Source organism: Zalophus californianus, chromosome 13 (genome assembly GCF_009762305.2).
Source record: "Zalophus californianus isolate mZalCal1 chromosome 13, mZalCal1.pri.v2, whole genome shotgun sequence".
Classification (NCBI taxonomy): domain Eukaryota; kingdom Metazoa; phylum Chordata; class Mammalia; order Carnivora; family Otariidae; genus Zalophus; species Zalophus californianus.
The window spans coordinates 78,932,606-78,949,968 of record NC_045607.1 but is presented as its reverse complement, the minus strand read 5'-3'; the positions used below and the strand labels follow the sequence as shown (position 1 = coordinate 78,949,968).

The 17,363-nt window shown below is 39.1% G+C and overlaps 1 protein-coding gene across 3 annotated transcripts in view; it reads left to right on the top strand.

The window, feature by feature from the left end:
* Window positions 1-17,363, top strand: part of RORB (RAR related orphan receptor B) — a 198,668-nt gene that overhangs the window by 112,811 nt on the left and 68,494 nt on the right. For all 3 annotated transcript variants that reach the window (XR_003523867.2, XM_027616775.2, XM_027616773.2), the window contains exon 2: window positions 16,884-16,969. Coding sequence is in view for 2 of the 3 variants with exons in the window: in XM_027616775.2 (XP_027472576.1) it covers window positions 16,884-16,969 (86 nt within the window). In the remaining variant the exon portion in view is untranslated. The remainder of the gene's footprint in view (window positions 1-16,883; window positions 16,970-17,363) is intronic.

Here is a 17,363-nt window from a genome sequence, read left to right as displayed (position 1 = left end):
CTCTCTCTCTCTCTCTGACAAGTAAATAAGTAAAATCTTTAAATAAAACAGAATCATCTGGGTATCTTCTGTGAAATAAAAGTAAAAGTACCTGATCTCACTTCCAAAACTTCTTCCTAAATTAGTCTCCAGTGGATCTCTTGGGAATTGGACATTTTTTCTAAAAGTTCCCCAAGTGATTTTAATGTGCAGCTAAGTTTTGAGACATTTGTAAAAACAGAGTGGAGCTTTTTAAAGTACAAAACACTTTCTGTTCTCCACTAAGGTAATAACAGAGTAATGGCGCACAGTTACCAAGTGCTTATTTTGTGCTTGGGACCGTGCTGAATACTTTACAGGAATCATCTCATTATCTCACTTTAAATTCTTCAACATTTCCATTTGGTCGGTGTTCTCATGGCCATCTTATAGGTGATGCAGGCGAGGTGTCAGAAGACTTTATAACTGCTTCAAACCGCACACCCGGTATGTGGCAGCCCTGCAAATGACCTCTCGCTCCTCCTGATTGGAAAACCCATGCTGTAAATCAGTGGCTCTGAACAGGAGTGTGCACGAGAAACACCTGGAAGGTGAAAGCATGGAATGCTGGACACCCCTCCCCTACACATGCCAGAGATTCTGATTTGGTAGATCTGTGCAGGGCCCAAGAGTTTGCATTTCTAACAAGTTCCCAGGTGCTGCTGCTGATCCTGCTGGTCAGGGGAACCATACTTTGAGAACCACGAGGCTAAAAAGAGACAGTTTCCTATGAAAGCAAGCAGTTTCTCTTTCATGAGATTTCTTTTATTGAAGAAGCTTCATCTCTTATTTCCTCCCTGAATTTTGGGAGTTGTTTGTGTTTGTTTGTTTTTTGGTTTTTTTTTAAGATTTTATTTGAGAGAAAAGGCACGTGTGCACGCGAGAGAGCTCATGAGTTGGGGGGGAGGGGTAGAGGGAGAAGCAGACTCCCTGCTGAGCAGGGAGCCCAGTGCGGGACTCGATCCCAGGACCCTGGATCATGACCTGAGCCGAAGACAGACGCTTAAGTGACCAAGCCACCCTGGTGCCCTGTTTGTTTTTTAAGACCTTTTCTGCCTCAGTAGCTTAATGTCTTGTGATACCAGGGACAGTCTAAGTACCACACTGGAGTGGGGTCAAGGGAGAGCCATCCAGGAGGAGAGGTCAATTAACGATAATATTTCTAACCAAAGAAAAAGAGATCCGCCAACAGAAGAAAGACCTAAACCAATGGGACAACAGTCCAAAGAGGCAATTAAATGTCAGACAGAGGGGATGAAGGGAAGGGTAGTAGATTAAGGGGAAAGAGGAAATCAAGAGAATTTGTTCATCCCAACTTTCTTGTTCCTATGCTAAGAACCAATTACGATTAAATAAAGAACAAAAAGAGACAGATGCTTTTTCTTCTTAACCTTCTCTCATTTCCACTAAGGAGCAACAAGCAAATAAGCCCACATGCCCCAAAGATGAGCTAGAAAAGTGAAATATGAGGTGAAGGAAATGGTGGGTGTAGACAGTGAGACTTCTTTCTGTATGGTCCCGCTGTGCTGTAGTCAATCAGGGGGTGTATACTCACCCACTGATGGGCTCCATACATTTTATTGAATCTCTGTTCTAGACACCGGGAAACACATAGAGAGTGCTTATCCCTAAGGAGCTTATAGTCAAGGTGAAATGTAAGCATCTAAAAAGGATTAATGAAGAACACCAGGACCAATGAATGGTAGAGAAATAGGATCCCCGGGGTAATCACGGTGGATGAAGTGGCCAGTGGTCTAGTGGGTACATGTTGTGATCTTATTTTAGAGATATGCAACCTGAGGCACAGAAAAAGTTAAGTAACTTACCCAAGAATTCAAAACCAGATGCTCTAATTCCAAGTCCAGGGTTTTCCCCCAAACTATCTAATCATTGCAAATACATGAGCACTTATTAGCATAGCTTCCCAGGCTCCTCCTCAGAAGATTCTGACTCAGTAATTGGAGGGGTCAGGAATCTACATTTAACATGTGTCTCTGATGATTCTGACAAACATTCCAGGGGCTTCAGTCCTGGCTGCCCATTAGAATCACTCTGGAAATGTTTTAAAATTCCAGATACCTTGGCCCCACACAGAACAAATCAATGGGAGGTAAGAGAGAAATCCCTGGGCAATGATATTTTTAAGTTCTCCAGATTATTCCAATGGGCATCCAGAGTTGGAAACCACTGGGCTCAGCTCCACCATGCTGACAATAACATCGAGTGGGTTGGCAACAGCTTCTTCTATCCACCTGACCGCTCCTTGCCTTTCTTCCCATTGAAAAGCATTTTCCACTACAGTGTGGGACAGGAAAAAACATAGGTGCTTAAGAGAAGAGAGGAAGAGGAGGGAAGGAGATCAAGAAACCATTTGTGACAGGTGATTAGTGAAAAGAAAATGAGAGCTGTCCCAGGTGGTAGGGGGAGGTGACGGTGAAGAGAAAGGATTGAGATTCATCATTGAATCCATATGGTAACCCTAAGCAAAGGTTAAATAAAGCTGCCCCTCAGGAGAGCATTTTGCTCTCACATAAAGATAGTGCTCTTTTCTGTGGAAGTTAAAGCAATTTTTACCTAGCCATAATAGTCATATAGTCAGAAATTTCTGTCCGTGTTGTCTTTGTCGTTCTTATTTTACAAGTGGGAGCACTGAGGCATGCCGGGAGAATGAAGTCACTTTAAAGCCCAGGGTTGAGGTCAGGTAACACACTGTTGGTACGGGCATGGTGAAAGGCACGCGTGTTTTCTTCTGTAAAACGCCCGTGTGGCTGTGTTAATTACTCCATAGACAGCGCCGATCCAGCATTTGGAAGAAGAGGTCCATCCTTCATCCCTGGACCTCCAGAGAGGGTCTGAAATCTTTGGAGCAAGGTAATTCCGAAGGAAATTTACGTTATACTCTTATAATCACAGAACTGACCCTTGTTACGTGCCATAGGCCTATTGTATCAGCTTCCAAAGGGTTGAGAATGAAGGAGAATGAATTTCAGTGCAGAAATAACAGTTTGGGGGAGGTGGGGAGGATATGCAGTTTTTAAATGGCTGCTTGTGATTTAGCAAACGCTGCCTTCTTTCGGGAATGAGTAGTATCAAAAGGAAAAACCAATATTCTCCCTCCTGCCTCCCTTGCCTGGGCGGGCCCTTCACCCTTTACTTAATGAAGTGGAACAGTTGATGCCTTTAACTCCCTCCTTCATTTAATCTCATTAATGCAGTCTGTTGGGATTCTAGTTGTGGAGTAACATTGGGGCTGTCGTCAGACCTCCAGTGAAAAGTGCAGTATTTTTCAGTTAGACTTGTAATTGCTACATCAAAATGTGTGAGAACGAGCTCAAAACCAAAGCTGACGCCACTGGTGAGTTTTGCGTTTTCTTCTCTCTTCGGACGCTTGGCTGTACAAACTATCCTTCAGGCAAAACAGGAAGCTGGTATAAGCTCTCAACAAAATGAATTGACGGCTAGGTGCGGGAACAATAAAATAATTTCTGACTTGAGAACGTCTATAATAAGTCACTCAGGCTTTATTTTCCACTGGAGAGCATATTAAGTATTACCATATCCTGTATTACCAAATGCATAAGTTCTGAGAATGAATTCAGGTAGTCACCGGCCACATTACACTAGCAGGAGGTTAAATCCTGGGAACATCCTTGTCACAGTTTGGTAGCTCTGATTTTAGTCATTGGCATTACTATCATTATGATCATTTTACTTTTCTGATTTTTAAAAAATTCACATGATATCTGATGCCAGGCAGTTTCTCATATATAAGAATCCTAGTTTCCAAAAAAGGAAATTGATTTGGCTGAGTGATTATTAACAATAAGGTGAATTATATTTGAGTTTTTCTCCTAAATTTTTTTACAAATTAGTACCTAGTTCCCTGAACACACATTATCTCATAATGTTTTGAGACAGGCTTTGAGCATTTGTTTTAAAAAATATATCAGGGCAATATGATGGTTGATTTGTTGCCACTTCTTTCACTAGTACTAGAGAGCAATGAACAACAGTTGGAAATATGAAAATGTAAATTAACATAATTGTTTCAAATAATACAAACCTTATCATTATTCAAAAAAAGTTACTAATGAAATTAAAAGTCCTTCAGATATTATGTAAACTCAGAATTACATTTTTGCATGTTTACAGCTTCCTGGTGCTTTTAATTTTAGAAAAGAATGGATATTATTTCAAAGCAATTATTCGCTGATTTCAAAATGTATGTATTTAAAGACCGTCTTGGTGAAATAAGCCATTACAAGCAGATTGCAGTTCTGACATCAATGGAGTCTTTAAACAACTATTTATCCTTACTACTGACAGATTTACTCAGGATATTGTTGCTATTGTTGTTTAGAAATTAATAACACTGGACATATTAACGTCTATGCACTTAATCCTCTTTGAGTCTGAATTACAATTAGCAGAGGCTGACAGGTGAACAGAAACGTTCCTTTCTCTCCTGGTTTAGTGGGGGGAAAAAAACAGGAGTTTTCCCTCTGTTGTAAAACTACATAAAACACAGTGTTTGATTTTAAGAGCTTATGTGTGTGTGCACACACAATGCATTTTTTAAATTATATGAGCAAATGTGTATTTACGTTCTGCAAAGAGAAATATTTTACTTTCCTTTTAAATTTTAGTGGAATTAAAAGGAATATCCTAAATTAAACCTGCAGCTTTTTTTAAAAGTTACTACAGTAGAATACTTAGTACTGTGCTCAGCAATTTCTAGTTTTCACCAGTCTCTCTATTATTTCCCCCCAAAATAAATATCTTTGCTGCTTTGAAGTAATTCAAACCTCTAAAGAAATGACAGAAAAAAGGAAACTTCCCTTTTTCATACCAATTCAGTCCACTGGTGGCCTCAAAAGGCCTTGGGTAGAAATTAATGTATAAGAAAGACAGTTAACAAGTGGGCCAACCATAAACATCTCCATGCAAATGCTATCAAAAACAACAATATGATGTTTGCCTTACACCATGCCCATGAAAATATCAACTTGATAGCAAATGCTATCAAATAATGATTGTGAATCTTCATGTAGACAAAAAAAGAAACTTGTTAAAGTGAAATTGGAAAATCACGATATTTGTTCTTAATACTTGGTCACCGTAGTTCCTATAACCCTTTTGGCAGCGTACATAAACACTGAATAAAGCTGTGACAGATTACACGCAGCATGCTGGATCTGATGAGCTCAAAAATAAGATAGCTTGGGTCCTATAATATTTAGGATTATGCTGGTAATCTCTTTAGGGAAAGTGTGCAATATCAGCAGAACATGCACTCGGTCTTCAAGGGAGCTGGGCACTCATAATTTTCCATTTGTTGAGTGGCTAAGCCTTTGCCCACATTGATGAGGGCCTTTGTGTTGTTTAGCATTGGGGGAAGTTATAAGACAGAGCTTCAAAAGTGACATCCTGAATTATCATTTGACCCCTAACATAATTTCTGGTGCTGTGTGAAGATGAGAACACCTTCCTTTAAAATCTACATGTCTCCCTTTTTGAAAAGGCTATTTATGTAAGGATGAAACTGAGCCCATACCTGCCTTTGCTAGAACATAAATGATATGATGATGTAATTCTCACTGCAGAAACTTGCAGTATAGTTTACTATGGTAGCATTAGCTGTTAAAAACAAAATCAGAGCTCTTGCAGATAATCCAAAAAATGAGTGCCTAAAATCTGGGTTCTTAATAATCATTGATGCCATTAAATGTCCGAAGTGTTTTCCCATAAGTGAAAACTCCCTCATGTCATGTTGGAGTGTCTCTTAATACAAATTTTTCCCCAGATCAACCCTCTGATGGCAAAGGAAGTCTTTGTAGTGACTGTTCCTTTTCCATTTCATTGTCTCTCTCTCCCTCTCTGACACATAAAACAGAAGTAAATATCTCATGTATGCTCTAAAGTTTGTTTATGTAATAATTTGCTGCATCAGTGGCTAAGAGCATATTTAAAAAATATATTTGTAAATATGAAAGAGGGACAAATAGTACCACTGTTCAGTTTTTGGGCATCCAAGCAAATTGTAGGAATATTATGAGCCAGTTAAATAACATGGCATCAGGAAAAAAATGTTAATATGGTGCTAACATTCTGATATTATGTGGACATTGTCTTCTTCTAGGACAGTAATCTACCCAAATATCTTACAAGAGGGTGACATGCCATTTTTATTTTGTAAGGTTTCTCTTTTCCAGAGCAAAGGCATTGAAATTTGATTCTGATCACCGCCTTTTAGCATATAACCTAGTTCTTCTCCCTGTGGTCCTGCCTTGTCTCTTTTTTAACATACTTCAAGAGATTTAGCCTTTCTTTGCCACGAAGCAGAGAAAGACCTATTTTTCTTATTTTTGAACTCTCTGAACAAAGTGCTGAGAACTTCCAGAATGGTCTCTCCTACTTCTATCAATGAAGAAAATGAGAAGTAGTATTGTATGGTTTCCATCCCAAACAGTTACTTGCCGGGGGGGTGGAGGGGGGGGTGTCTGTCTGTCTGTCTGTCTGTGTTTAATTAGTGTTCCTGTTCCAACCTTTGAATTTTCTAGCTTCAAATACATAATAGAATGTCTTGATTTTCCTATTTATCATGTATGTCCCTGTTAACTGGTCTTTCCAAGTATTGAAAAGAAAGTAGTATATGAACCACCCCTTAGAGCACAGTGAATGGTAATACAGCATTGAGCCATATGAAATTGCTAATCCTGAGTGCTTCCTTGCACAAAAAAAGTGGCAATTTCGTGTAGTTCAACCTGATGCCTGTGATTACAGATAGAAAGCATAGTCCTATGATACTTCTAAAAGCATTCTGCTACTGTTCACTTAACCCCAATAACTAGACCCCCAGGACAAGTTTAAATAGCTCATCTGGAATTTTACTTTCATAATTGGATTTTCCTCTTTGAATCTTTAGTCAACAATTTTAACTTTGACATTTTCCTGCATATTTACCACTTGAAGTTCTGCTCACTGTCTAAGACCTGACTCAAAACCACCTCATCCGCTAAATCTTCCCAGCTTCCCCTACTCGGAATCAACATCTTCTACTCCATGTTCATCAAGCACCCTCTCAGTCTGCCTTGCATTCATATTATTTAGACCTCTGTGGGGCTGTACAATCACTGGATTCATTTTGAAGACAGAAACTTGGATTTGCTTGTATTTGTGGCCTAAAACAAACAAATACTTGCTGAATTAGTTTTGAAGTATTCCTTACTTGTCTTTGTTGGGCTATTTCAGATGATCCTCACCACCTCCATCAAAAGAAGTGCTTTTGTGTAATTCAATTATTTTTATTGAGTAATAGAATTTTTAGTGCACATTTAGATTTACAGAATAGTTAAATAGAGTTCCATATATCTACTCACCCCCACACAATTTCCTCTATTAATATCTTGCATGAGTGTGATATATTTGTTACAATTGATGAACCAATACTCAAATGACAAGATTTCATTCTTTCTGATGGCTAATATCCCATCGTGTATATATATGTACCACAACCTTTTCCATTCATCTGTCGATGGACATCTGGGCTCCTTCCATAGTTTGGCTATTGTGGACATTGCTGCTATAAACATTGGGGTGCAGGTGCCCCTTTGAATCATTATTTTTGTATCCTTAGGATAAATACCTAATAGTGCAATTGCTGTGTCATAGGGTAGTTCTATTTTCAACTTTTTGAGGAACTCTATGCTGTTTTCCAGGGTGACTGCACCAGCTTGCATTCCCACCAACAGTGTAGGAGGGTTCCCCTTTCTCCACATCCTCGCCAACATCTGTCGTTTCCTGACTTGTTAATTTTAGCCATTCTGACTGGTGTGAGGTGGTCTCTCACTGTGGTTTTGATTTGTATTTCCCAAAGTTGAGTGATGTTTAGCATTTTTTCATGTGTCTACTAGCCATTTATGTTTTTTTTTTTCATTTGTATGTCTTCGAAGAAATGTCTGTTCATATCGTCTGCCCATTTCTTGACTGGATTTTTTATTTTTGGGGTATTGAGTTTGAGAAGTTCTTTATAGATTTTGGATACTAGCCCTTTATCTGATATGTCATGTGCGAATATCTTCTCCCATTCTGTAGGTTGCCTTTTAGTTTTGTCGATTGTTTCCTTCACTGTGCATAAGCTTTTTATCTTGAAGTCTCAATAGTTCATTTTCACTTTTGTGTACCTTGCCTCTGGAGACATGTCTAGTAAGAAGTTCCTGCAGCCTATACTGATACATTATTAACTATAGTCCATACTTTACATTAGGTTCACTCTTTGTGTTGTATCATTCTATGGGTTTTGACAAATGGATAGACATGTATCCATCATTATATCATGCAGAATAATTTCACTAACCTGCAATTCTCTGTGTTTCAGCTGTTTATGTTCCCCTCCATCCCCTGAATCTGTGGCAGCCACTGATTTTTTTTTTTTCTTACCGTCTCTATTTTGCCTTTTTCAAAATGTCCTATGGTTGGAATTACACTGCCTTCTTTCACTTACATTATGCATATGTAATTCTTCCATGTCTTTTCATGGCTTCATAGCTCACTTCTTTTTATCACTGAATGATATTCCTTGTCTGATGCACCATAGTCGTTTTATCCACTCACCTATTAACGGATATCTCATTTGTGGGGCAAGTATGAATAAAATGACCATAAACATTAATGCAAAGGTTTTTGTGTGGACATAAGTTGCCAATTCAGTTGCTGGGTCATATGGTCAGACCATGTAGTTTTACAAGAAACTGCCAAACTGCCTTCCAGAACTGCTGTCCCATTTCACATTCCCACCAGCAACAAATAAGCATTCCTTTTGCTCTTCATCCTTGCCAGCATTTGGTATTATTGTTTTTTGGTTTTTGGTGTTTTTTGTTTTTGTTTTTTTGGATTTTAGTCATTCTGATAAGTGTGTAGCGGCATCACATTGTTTTAATTTGTAATTCCCTAATGACATATGATGTTGAACATCTTTTCATCTGCTGATTTGTCATCCATACATCATTGCTGAGGTGTCTGTTCTGGTCTTTTGCCCATTTTTTTGAATTTTGAAAACTTTGAATATTTTAGATAAAAGTCCTTTGTCAGATATAGGTTTTCCAATATTTTCTTTCTGTCTGTAATTTGTTCATGCTCTTAATGCAGTTTGATTTTTAACATAGAAAAGCTATAATTTTTCATCTTCCGGAAAGAGGGGGTTTTGCTCTTTTGGAATTTTTATCAAGGGAATGAAGTCTTCCTGTTCACTCTGAGTCATCTGTGTGATTTGGTGTGTGGAGTTATCCATTCCTGTTCTCCTTCAGTGAAGGGGGTGCTGCATAAACATGAGTTTTCTGTTGAAGATTTCAGCTAAATGAAGACTAGAGAAAGAGGCTCAGGAACAAAAGAAGGAACTACAGAGAATCCGGGTTTTCACTGAAGCAAAATAATCACTGTTTTCTTTTTATAGTTGAAAAAAATAGCTAACAAGAATACACATCTTTTTCTTTAAGTTTTTAAAATTTATTTAAGTAATCTCTACACTCCATATGGGAATCGAATTCCTGACCCCAATATCAAGCGTCACATGCTCTTCCGACTGAGCCAGCCAGGCGCCCCATGTCTTCTTTTTTTTTTAAGATGAAGTTCTCCTCACATGGAGTTGTGGTGTGGGGGTAGACACTCAGAGTTAAATTGTAGACTATCTTCTCTTTCTTTCTTCCAGAACTTCTCAAATTTCACTGTGCATATGAATCACAGAGATATTGTTACAACGCAGATTCTGATTATCTTGGTCTAAGGTAGAAGCTAAGGCCTGAATTTCTAGCAAGCACCCAGGAAATACAGTGCTGCTGGTCAGGGACCACACTTTGAGTAGTATGGCTCAGGACAGCATGATGATAGATGGGGGGAATGTGATGAGTGGCCATCAGGACTACTGAGCTCTATGTTAACTAATATGGCTCCACCAGATGGGGTAGCTTTCCAAATGTATCCTCTCCAGAATTACCATGGAGAGCTGAAATGAGTTCATCTCTGTTGCAAATATTGTTTGACCTCCTTATCTCCACCAAAAGAAGTAAACTTTGTGCAATTAAAAACTTAAAATAGAAAAACTATTTCAAAATCTTCTCAAAAACCTTTTTTTGCAGAGCATCCAGAGAATGAGCTAGTAGTCAGACCCTACGGGCTGGTCCCACAGAAAGGGGAGGACATACTACCACACAGTGTTACAATGTGAAGAGATGTAGACGCAGCTGACAATCGTTAAAATCTGTAAAGGAAACCCAGTACACCGGGTGTTAATTAGAGTAATGCAAGATGTTTCTGGGAATACACTGGCTTCTCTTTCTTCTGCCTTGTCAATTAATGACCAGGGTTTTTTGTAACCCTTCCAGTGTCCTTCCCACTGCTTTTTGAATGAAAGAGAAATACCTAACAGACAACCGCAGAAACTGCTTTTCCTGAATCTTGTAAAGTTTTTAATTTCCCTCAATGTCAGAGAAATTAAGAATTCTGTTAGTTCTCAGAGTAGCTACAACTGTAATTACCTGGACATCATGGAGCAATTCTTCTCAAACCTGAATCCTGTCCCAGGGAGCTTGTTAAAAAGCAAATTCTGATTCAGTTGGTCTTGGGTAAGTCTCGATTCTCGGCATTTCTAAAGTGCCCCCAGGTCATGCCAATGCCACTGGTGTGCAGACCACACTGCGGATGGTCACCGATGACATTATTGCTTTCATCCTGAATGATGTCAGGTCCTACACACACATTATCTTGTTATAATTAAAACTTTGATAGGACAAGATGTAGTTAATGGGAATTAATTCATAAATTATAAGTTTAAAACCACTTCGACTTCCAAGGGGGATATTTAACTTATTATCAGTAATTGCTATTGATGATAATACTAATTGCTGCTACTGTCCTTTGTTGGTCTCATTCTCTGTTGTTTCAGGCTTCTCAGGAGTTAGAGTAGGCAAGCAACTCTTCGGGGCTCAGTGTTCCTCTGGAAGATAAATCAACTTCACGATAATCCTATACATCATGCCTTTGAAAAAAATCATTTTTGGCCATTGTCATGTGATAGTAATTTTTCTTAGTCTGGTCTCCAAGGACATGTAGTTAAGGGATATAATAATATAAAAATAAATGTTATCTGTACATCATTCAGAAGCTGTCTACACCAAATGGAACCAAAGGCTCACGCAGACTACCACCCAGAATATTACAGAGGAGAATTTAAGAAGGAAGGGAAGAAAGGGAGATCCCAAATGCTGATAGAGGAATTCTAGTAGGAATTCGAGCGTACTGACTTGCATGCACTATATTTGGTATTTAAGCAGGAAGCTGGGATTAAAGACACTGTGTGCCCCGATGAGCCATACATGAACGCATACCTGATCCAACGTCAGGAATCTTTTAGAATCACCACCTAACATGATAGAAAAGCTCAAAGACTTCTGCTTTTTTCCTGACGGTCTCATTTTTCCACACTTCCGCTCTTTTCTGATAAAGTTACAGTGAAACCAGATCTTAGAAATACTTTATCCTGTAGGTTTTCTCTTCTGTGAGTGACATCAGATGATTGTATGCCTGATAGAGGTAGAAACTTATCAGTCTGCCAGTGAGAAAGAGAAAGACTACAAACGGATTTTCATTTGGATTTGCCACAAATGATAGGTGAGCTGCAACTTACATGGCTCCTGAGACCATATGCAAAAGGAATTTTAACCAAAATAGTCATTCTTATTGGAAGTTTTGTATGTGCAAAGTGTGCTTCACTCAGAGTTTTTCCTGCCCTGCCCACTTTTAGCCTAACTGAAATTCTGGGAAACGGAAACTGAGGAGCAAATAACTTCCATTCCCGGATTGTGGAATCCGGGAATGGAAGTTATTGTAGATGGAACAAATGCTTCTCATTTCCCTTCAGGAAAAGAAAAAAGGGGGTGCCTGGGTGGCTCAGTCTGTTGGGCATCCAACTCTTGATTTTGGCTCAGATCATGATCTCAGGGTCCTGGGATCAAGCCCCTCATCTGGCTCTGCCCTCAGTGGGGAGTCTGCTTGAGAGTCTCCCTCTCTCTCTGCCCCTCCCCCCTCACATAAATAAATAAATCTTTTTAAAAAGAAAAAAAAGCAGAAAACAAAAGATGCTAAAAGTATAGGCCAAACCGAAGGTCAGCAAACAGAGAATTCTTGGTCCTTCCTTAGTATTTTCGGATTATAGGCTTGTCCCTGGGCTTTATTTCCTCTGCAGGCAGTTCACATGCTGCAGAGAATTCCTAGTTCACAATTTGATTCATTTAATCCTCAATGGGAGCCTTATTGTAGCAGAATCACTTGGGGACCTACTCCAAAATATATATCCATTCCAATCTCAAGATTTTGATTACTTCTCCTCACCCCAAATGTGGGAAATCAGTATTGCTTAAAGCCTTTTTTATAAAAGGGAATATGTTGAAACTCTTGGTTGTACTGAAAGAAAGAAAATTAGGAGTACTGCTTTTAGGAGTTATACAAATTCTCTTTTGGTCTCAGTAGAAAAAAAAAAAAAATATTGGGATGCCTGGGTGATCAGTCAGTTAAGCTTCAGCTCAGGTCATGATCCCAGGGTCCTGGGATTGAGCCCCACGTCTCGTTGAGCGGAGCCTGCTTCTGCATCTCCCTCTGCTTGCCACTCCCCCTGCTTGTGTGCTCGCTTTCTCTCTCTCTCTTTCTTTCTCTCTCTCTCACTGTGTCAAATCTTTCTATAAAATAATAAAAATATTACCCGGACCCTTTCCTCCATGGACTTAAAATGCCCAGACGATGAAAGTGGCCAGGTTGAGTTGTAGGAGTTGGAATGGGGAATCAAGAGCCACAAGAACACATGCAGTAAAAATGTTTCCTTCAACCAGAAAGTACCTGAACAGTCTACTATTACTACCATTCCTGGTGGATTCTTTTAAGAATTAAGGTATTTTGATGCATCAAAGTGATGCATTTCCTAGTGAATGCATTCGCCTGGATTAATCTAACCTCACACCTGCCTTCAGCAGCAGGGGGTTCTGAGGGAGCAGAACAAAAGACATGTACATTTCGATCATCAGGAAGCATTGCACACACGGTGGCTTTGTGCAATGTGATAGTAAGGGGCTCTAAGCAAGGGAGAGCCTTCAGGAGGTACTGGGGGGAGAGGAGAGGGCTGCCATCTTCGAAGAAGAGACAAACTGTGACTAGTTTATAATTGTTGAATAGGACCTGCCTGCCAAATCATGGGGTATTAAATTGTACTTCATAACGTGATCTTCTGTAAGGTGAAACATCCAAAATTCTTTTAAATCTTTCATGATATTCTTTGATATTGTATGAATATCATTTCCGAAATACTATATGTGATTGCTTGTAAAAACAAAAAGATCTAGTTGGTAAATAAAATTTTAACTTTAGTCTCCACAGAGGATTACAATAGAAAAATGGAAGTGAGCAGAAGATATAAGAAATGGAAAAACTGTGAAATGAGCATATCACAAGCCACCTCTCAGGGCATTCCGGCTCCGCGGAGAATACTATTGTTGAAGTAATCCAGGAGTCACACAAAAGTAGGAAAGTTGAACTCCCCCTGCCCTGAGTTTCCTTAGAGCACCTTCACGGTCACAGCTGTTGTGGTCCAAGCCACCAAATCCTCCCTAGATGTTCAGCTTGAAACCATGATAAATAGCATGTCACCAGATCTGCATTCACTGCGAGGTAACTGCCTGCCACATGACGGCTGGTGTAATGGCAAGACATTTAGGAGCGTCCATTGGAGCAATAATGTCGTGCGTTGTCCTGATCAGTGTCTGAAATACTCTGCCTTGAAGACATGCTTTATAAAATACATAGTATGGGCTATGATATAGCTCAGAAGCAGTTTATTTTAAATGAGGGAAAAGGATTAGTCCTTTGAATTATTTAAATTTATCTTCACCTATAATATGCCTCAGATGACGTGTTCTGCCGTAATAGGTAAAAACGGTCATAGGTTTTCCAAATTGATAATCCCTTCCCACACATAGCAACACACATAGACCTTTTTCTTTCTCTTTAAAAATACTGTTAAAATGTTTATGGTTCTTCAGGATTACATGTTGAGCTGGGATAATAAATATGTATAAATATGCAGATGCTCTATCGAATCTTTCCTTATCCCATTTGTATTTTCCAAGTTGTATAAGATAACCTTTGTGGCTTTCAAAAACATCTTCTCACACCCTAGGGGGCAAATTACCTCTATTTTCATTTCCTTTAGAGTTAGATCATTTTATAATTAAGAACTTATTGAAGCAGATTCTCCCCACGTGTAAGTTACTCCCTGGGGAGTAATTTATGCAAAGAGTGCCTCTGACTTAATATCATATAAGTCTAACAACTGTACAGTGGATACCTGGTATTTTTAGTCAATTTTGTAATCATTATAAAGAATCCACTGTTTGAAAGTTTATCACTTAAAAAAATACAAATAATGTATAGTATCATTCAAGTTTTTCAAATAAGATTTTTAATAAAGGAATATTAACATGGTCTGTTATAATTCTTGTCCAATAGCATTAGAAATACCAGCTAACAGTAATTCTGATGCTGATAAAGACTGACATTTTGTAGCTCTTTACTATTTGCCAGGCTCTTCTACATAAAATATCTCATTTAATCCTCACAAATCTATGACATTTGTCAGCTAAACCTTATAAGCCAGAGAACAAAATAAGAATTTGATTTTGGCCATGGACCCAATCATTAACAGAATAGAGACAGGAATCTAGGAAAACAGAATAGACTAAATCAAATCTCACATTTTTCCCCATATCACAAAACCTTGAAAACAAATACCAGTTCTTCTCATCTGAAAGCTGAAGAAACAGAACCAATATAAATAGTTAAGCTAATAACTATTTTAGTTGACTTTGTCTCATCTCCTGATGTTTTTATCATTATCTCTTTAGCTGGTGCTATTGGAATAATATCAGAATTCAAAATTGTATTCATGTCGTATCCCTGCAGTAGGCAGAGAAAGGGTTACTGGACAAAGAATCAGGAAAATTGCCTAATTTCTAGTTGCCATCTCCCAAATCACCTCAAGGGCATCATTAACCACTTGGATCTCAGTTTTCTCATATGAAAAATAGGGCCATAATGCTGAATTTTTTGCTTACAAAGATGACTTGAACCTACTGTGAAATTCTTGATTTCAAAAAATTGAATATGCTCCCCTAAAGCTAAGTATTATCTTTTTTAAAAAATGTAAAACAATAAGAAAAAGAGGGTTATGTCTTACATTTATGTGTTTTGTATATTCCAGGATGAGAAACTGTAGAAAAGCATCCAAATGGCAGATTGATGTACAAAGCATTCTGAGGCATATTTTGCATAATTATTTTAAATTGGGAACGGGAATAGCAGCTCTTCCTGGTGTGTACAATTTTAACAACACTTAGAATACTACCAGAGACATAGGAATTACTACATTCTAAATAAAGTTTATCTCATGGATTCATCCATAACCTCGATGCCGATGACTTAAAATCATCTTTCCAAAAGGTTCTGTCTACAGGTGCCTACCCGTACACACAGGCGAGTTGGAAATCCCACGCCCCACCACATTCCACAAAGCAGTTGCCTTACCAATAACCCCATTTGTGTCAAACCTGCTGTTGAACCTAACCCTCAAGGGCGAAGCTAGAAGTCACCTTTGATTCTCCATCGATTTCTGCCTGTGTCCTTTCTTTCATTGATCCTGATTGAACTATCTTTCTGTTTGCTTCTTCCTCTCCATTTCTCCTGCCAGGCATGTAATCCACACTTCCATCTCCTAACAGGTTTGGAATAGCTTTTAATTGATCATCTTATTTTGGGGTGGCTGGCTGAACCCACCTTTCTAAGGGACCCACACCCCGTCTTCCATCGAGTCTTCACCCCGTTCCCTTCCTTGGATCCTTATGGGCAGTGGTATCAGGTGAAAATTCCTCTGCCTCACTCTCAGGAGCTCCACAGTCTTCCATCACTCCTCCTCCCCAACCACGTGGCCCACGTTTCCAGCAGAGCCCAGTTGTGTGCCCCACCACTCACGAGCCAGTGTCGTTCCAGACCGCTGCTCTTCCATTCTGCTGGCAGAAATGCCCTTTGCCCTTCACATCAGCCTAACCTCATGGTACACAATCTTCAAAATCAGCCCAAATGTCTTCATCTCCACGAAATTATTTTGTTTGTATTGAAGTCCTAGTAGCCACCTGTTTTTATCATTTTCCCCGGATTTCTCCATGTATTAATTCTGTGGTATTAGTGAAATTATTTGTGTCATTAATAGATCATATCTTGTGCCAACAAGATATTGTATTTTTTATTATTTTTTATCTTTTATTATTTTCATGGTCATGTGGAGTATGCTCAATAATATCGTCACTGTTGACGTTTTCACACGTAAACATCCAGCCCCATCATGTATAAAGCCTCCACCACCCCTTCCAGTTTTGCTTTATTTACTTATTTAAAATACTGTTGAAATAAAGCGGTGGGATAGTTCTCAGTGACCTAATGTTTGAAGTGCAAAAATAAGAAAACCAAAGCCACGGGTTTAAGGGATTTTTGAGTCAACTTAATAATCAGGTCGAGTTTAAAAAGGAGAAAGCAGTGAAGTAGGAGTTTAGAAAACTTCTGGTCCCTGGTTATATTTTTCAGTCTTAGAAAAACAAAGCAAATAGTGGTAGATAGCTGCCCTTTCACTCACAAGAAACTTCAGGAAGCCATTCAAAGAGTGGCGGGCGACCCCACCCCAGGGTCCTCAAACCCGAAGGTCATGCCGGGAGAGGTGGGAAGGGAGACAGGAGAGCCAAAGGAAGAAGCTCAAAATGTCTCTTTTCCCCTTTCAGCACAAATTGAAGTGATACCATGCAAAATTTGTGGCGATAAATCCTCCGGGATCCACTATGGAGTGATCACGTGTGAAGGCTGCAAGGTAGGAGACTTTAACACAGCACTGCCCACAGCATCATGTTTGCCTCAGGTATTGGTGTACCTCCCCGTGCACGTGGTGACATCTTTTTAAAGAGGGCCCGCTGAAGGATGCTTATGCCTACTGCTGACACGTGGGAATTTCTGCTTGGTGTGTGGGTGGGTTGGTTTTCTGTTCTTTGGCCTTTCAGCTTTTTCGTGATTGCCTACCTGGTCAGCAGCTATTTAAAAATGGATTGGTATTTAAAAGCTTGAATTAGTCACATTTACAGAGAAAGAAATACAGCTGCTTGCTGTTTTTAACAGTATTGTCTTGAGTAAACTCAAGGGCATTGATTACTAGGTGAAACAGCTAAAGCTTAAAGATGACAAGCCAATGGCCTAGATTTATTTATCTG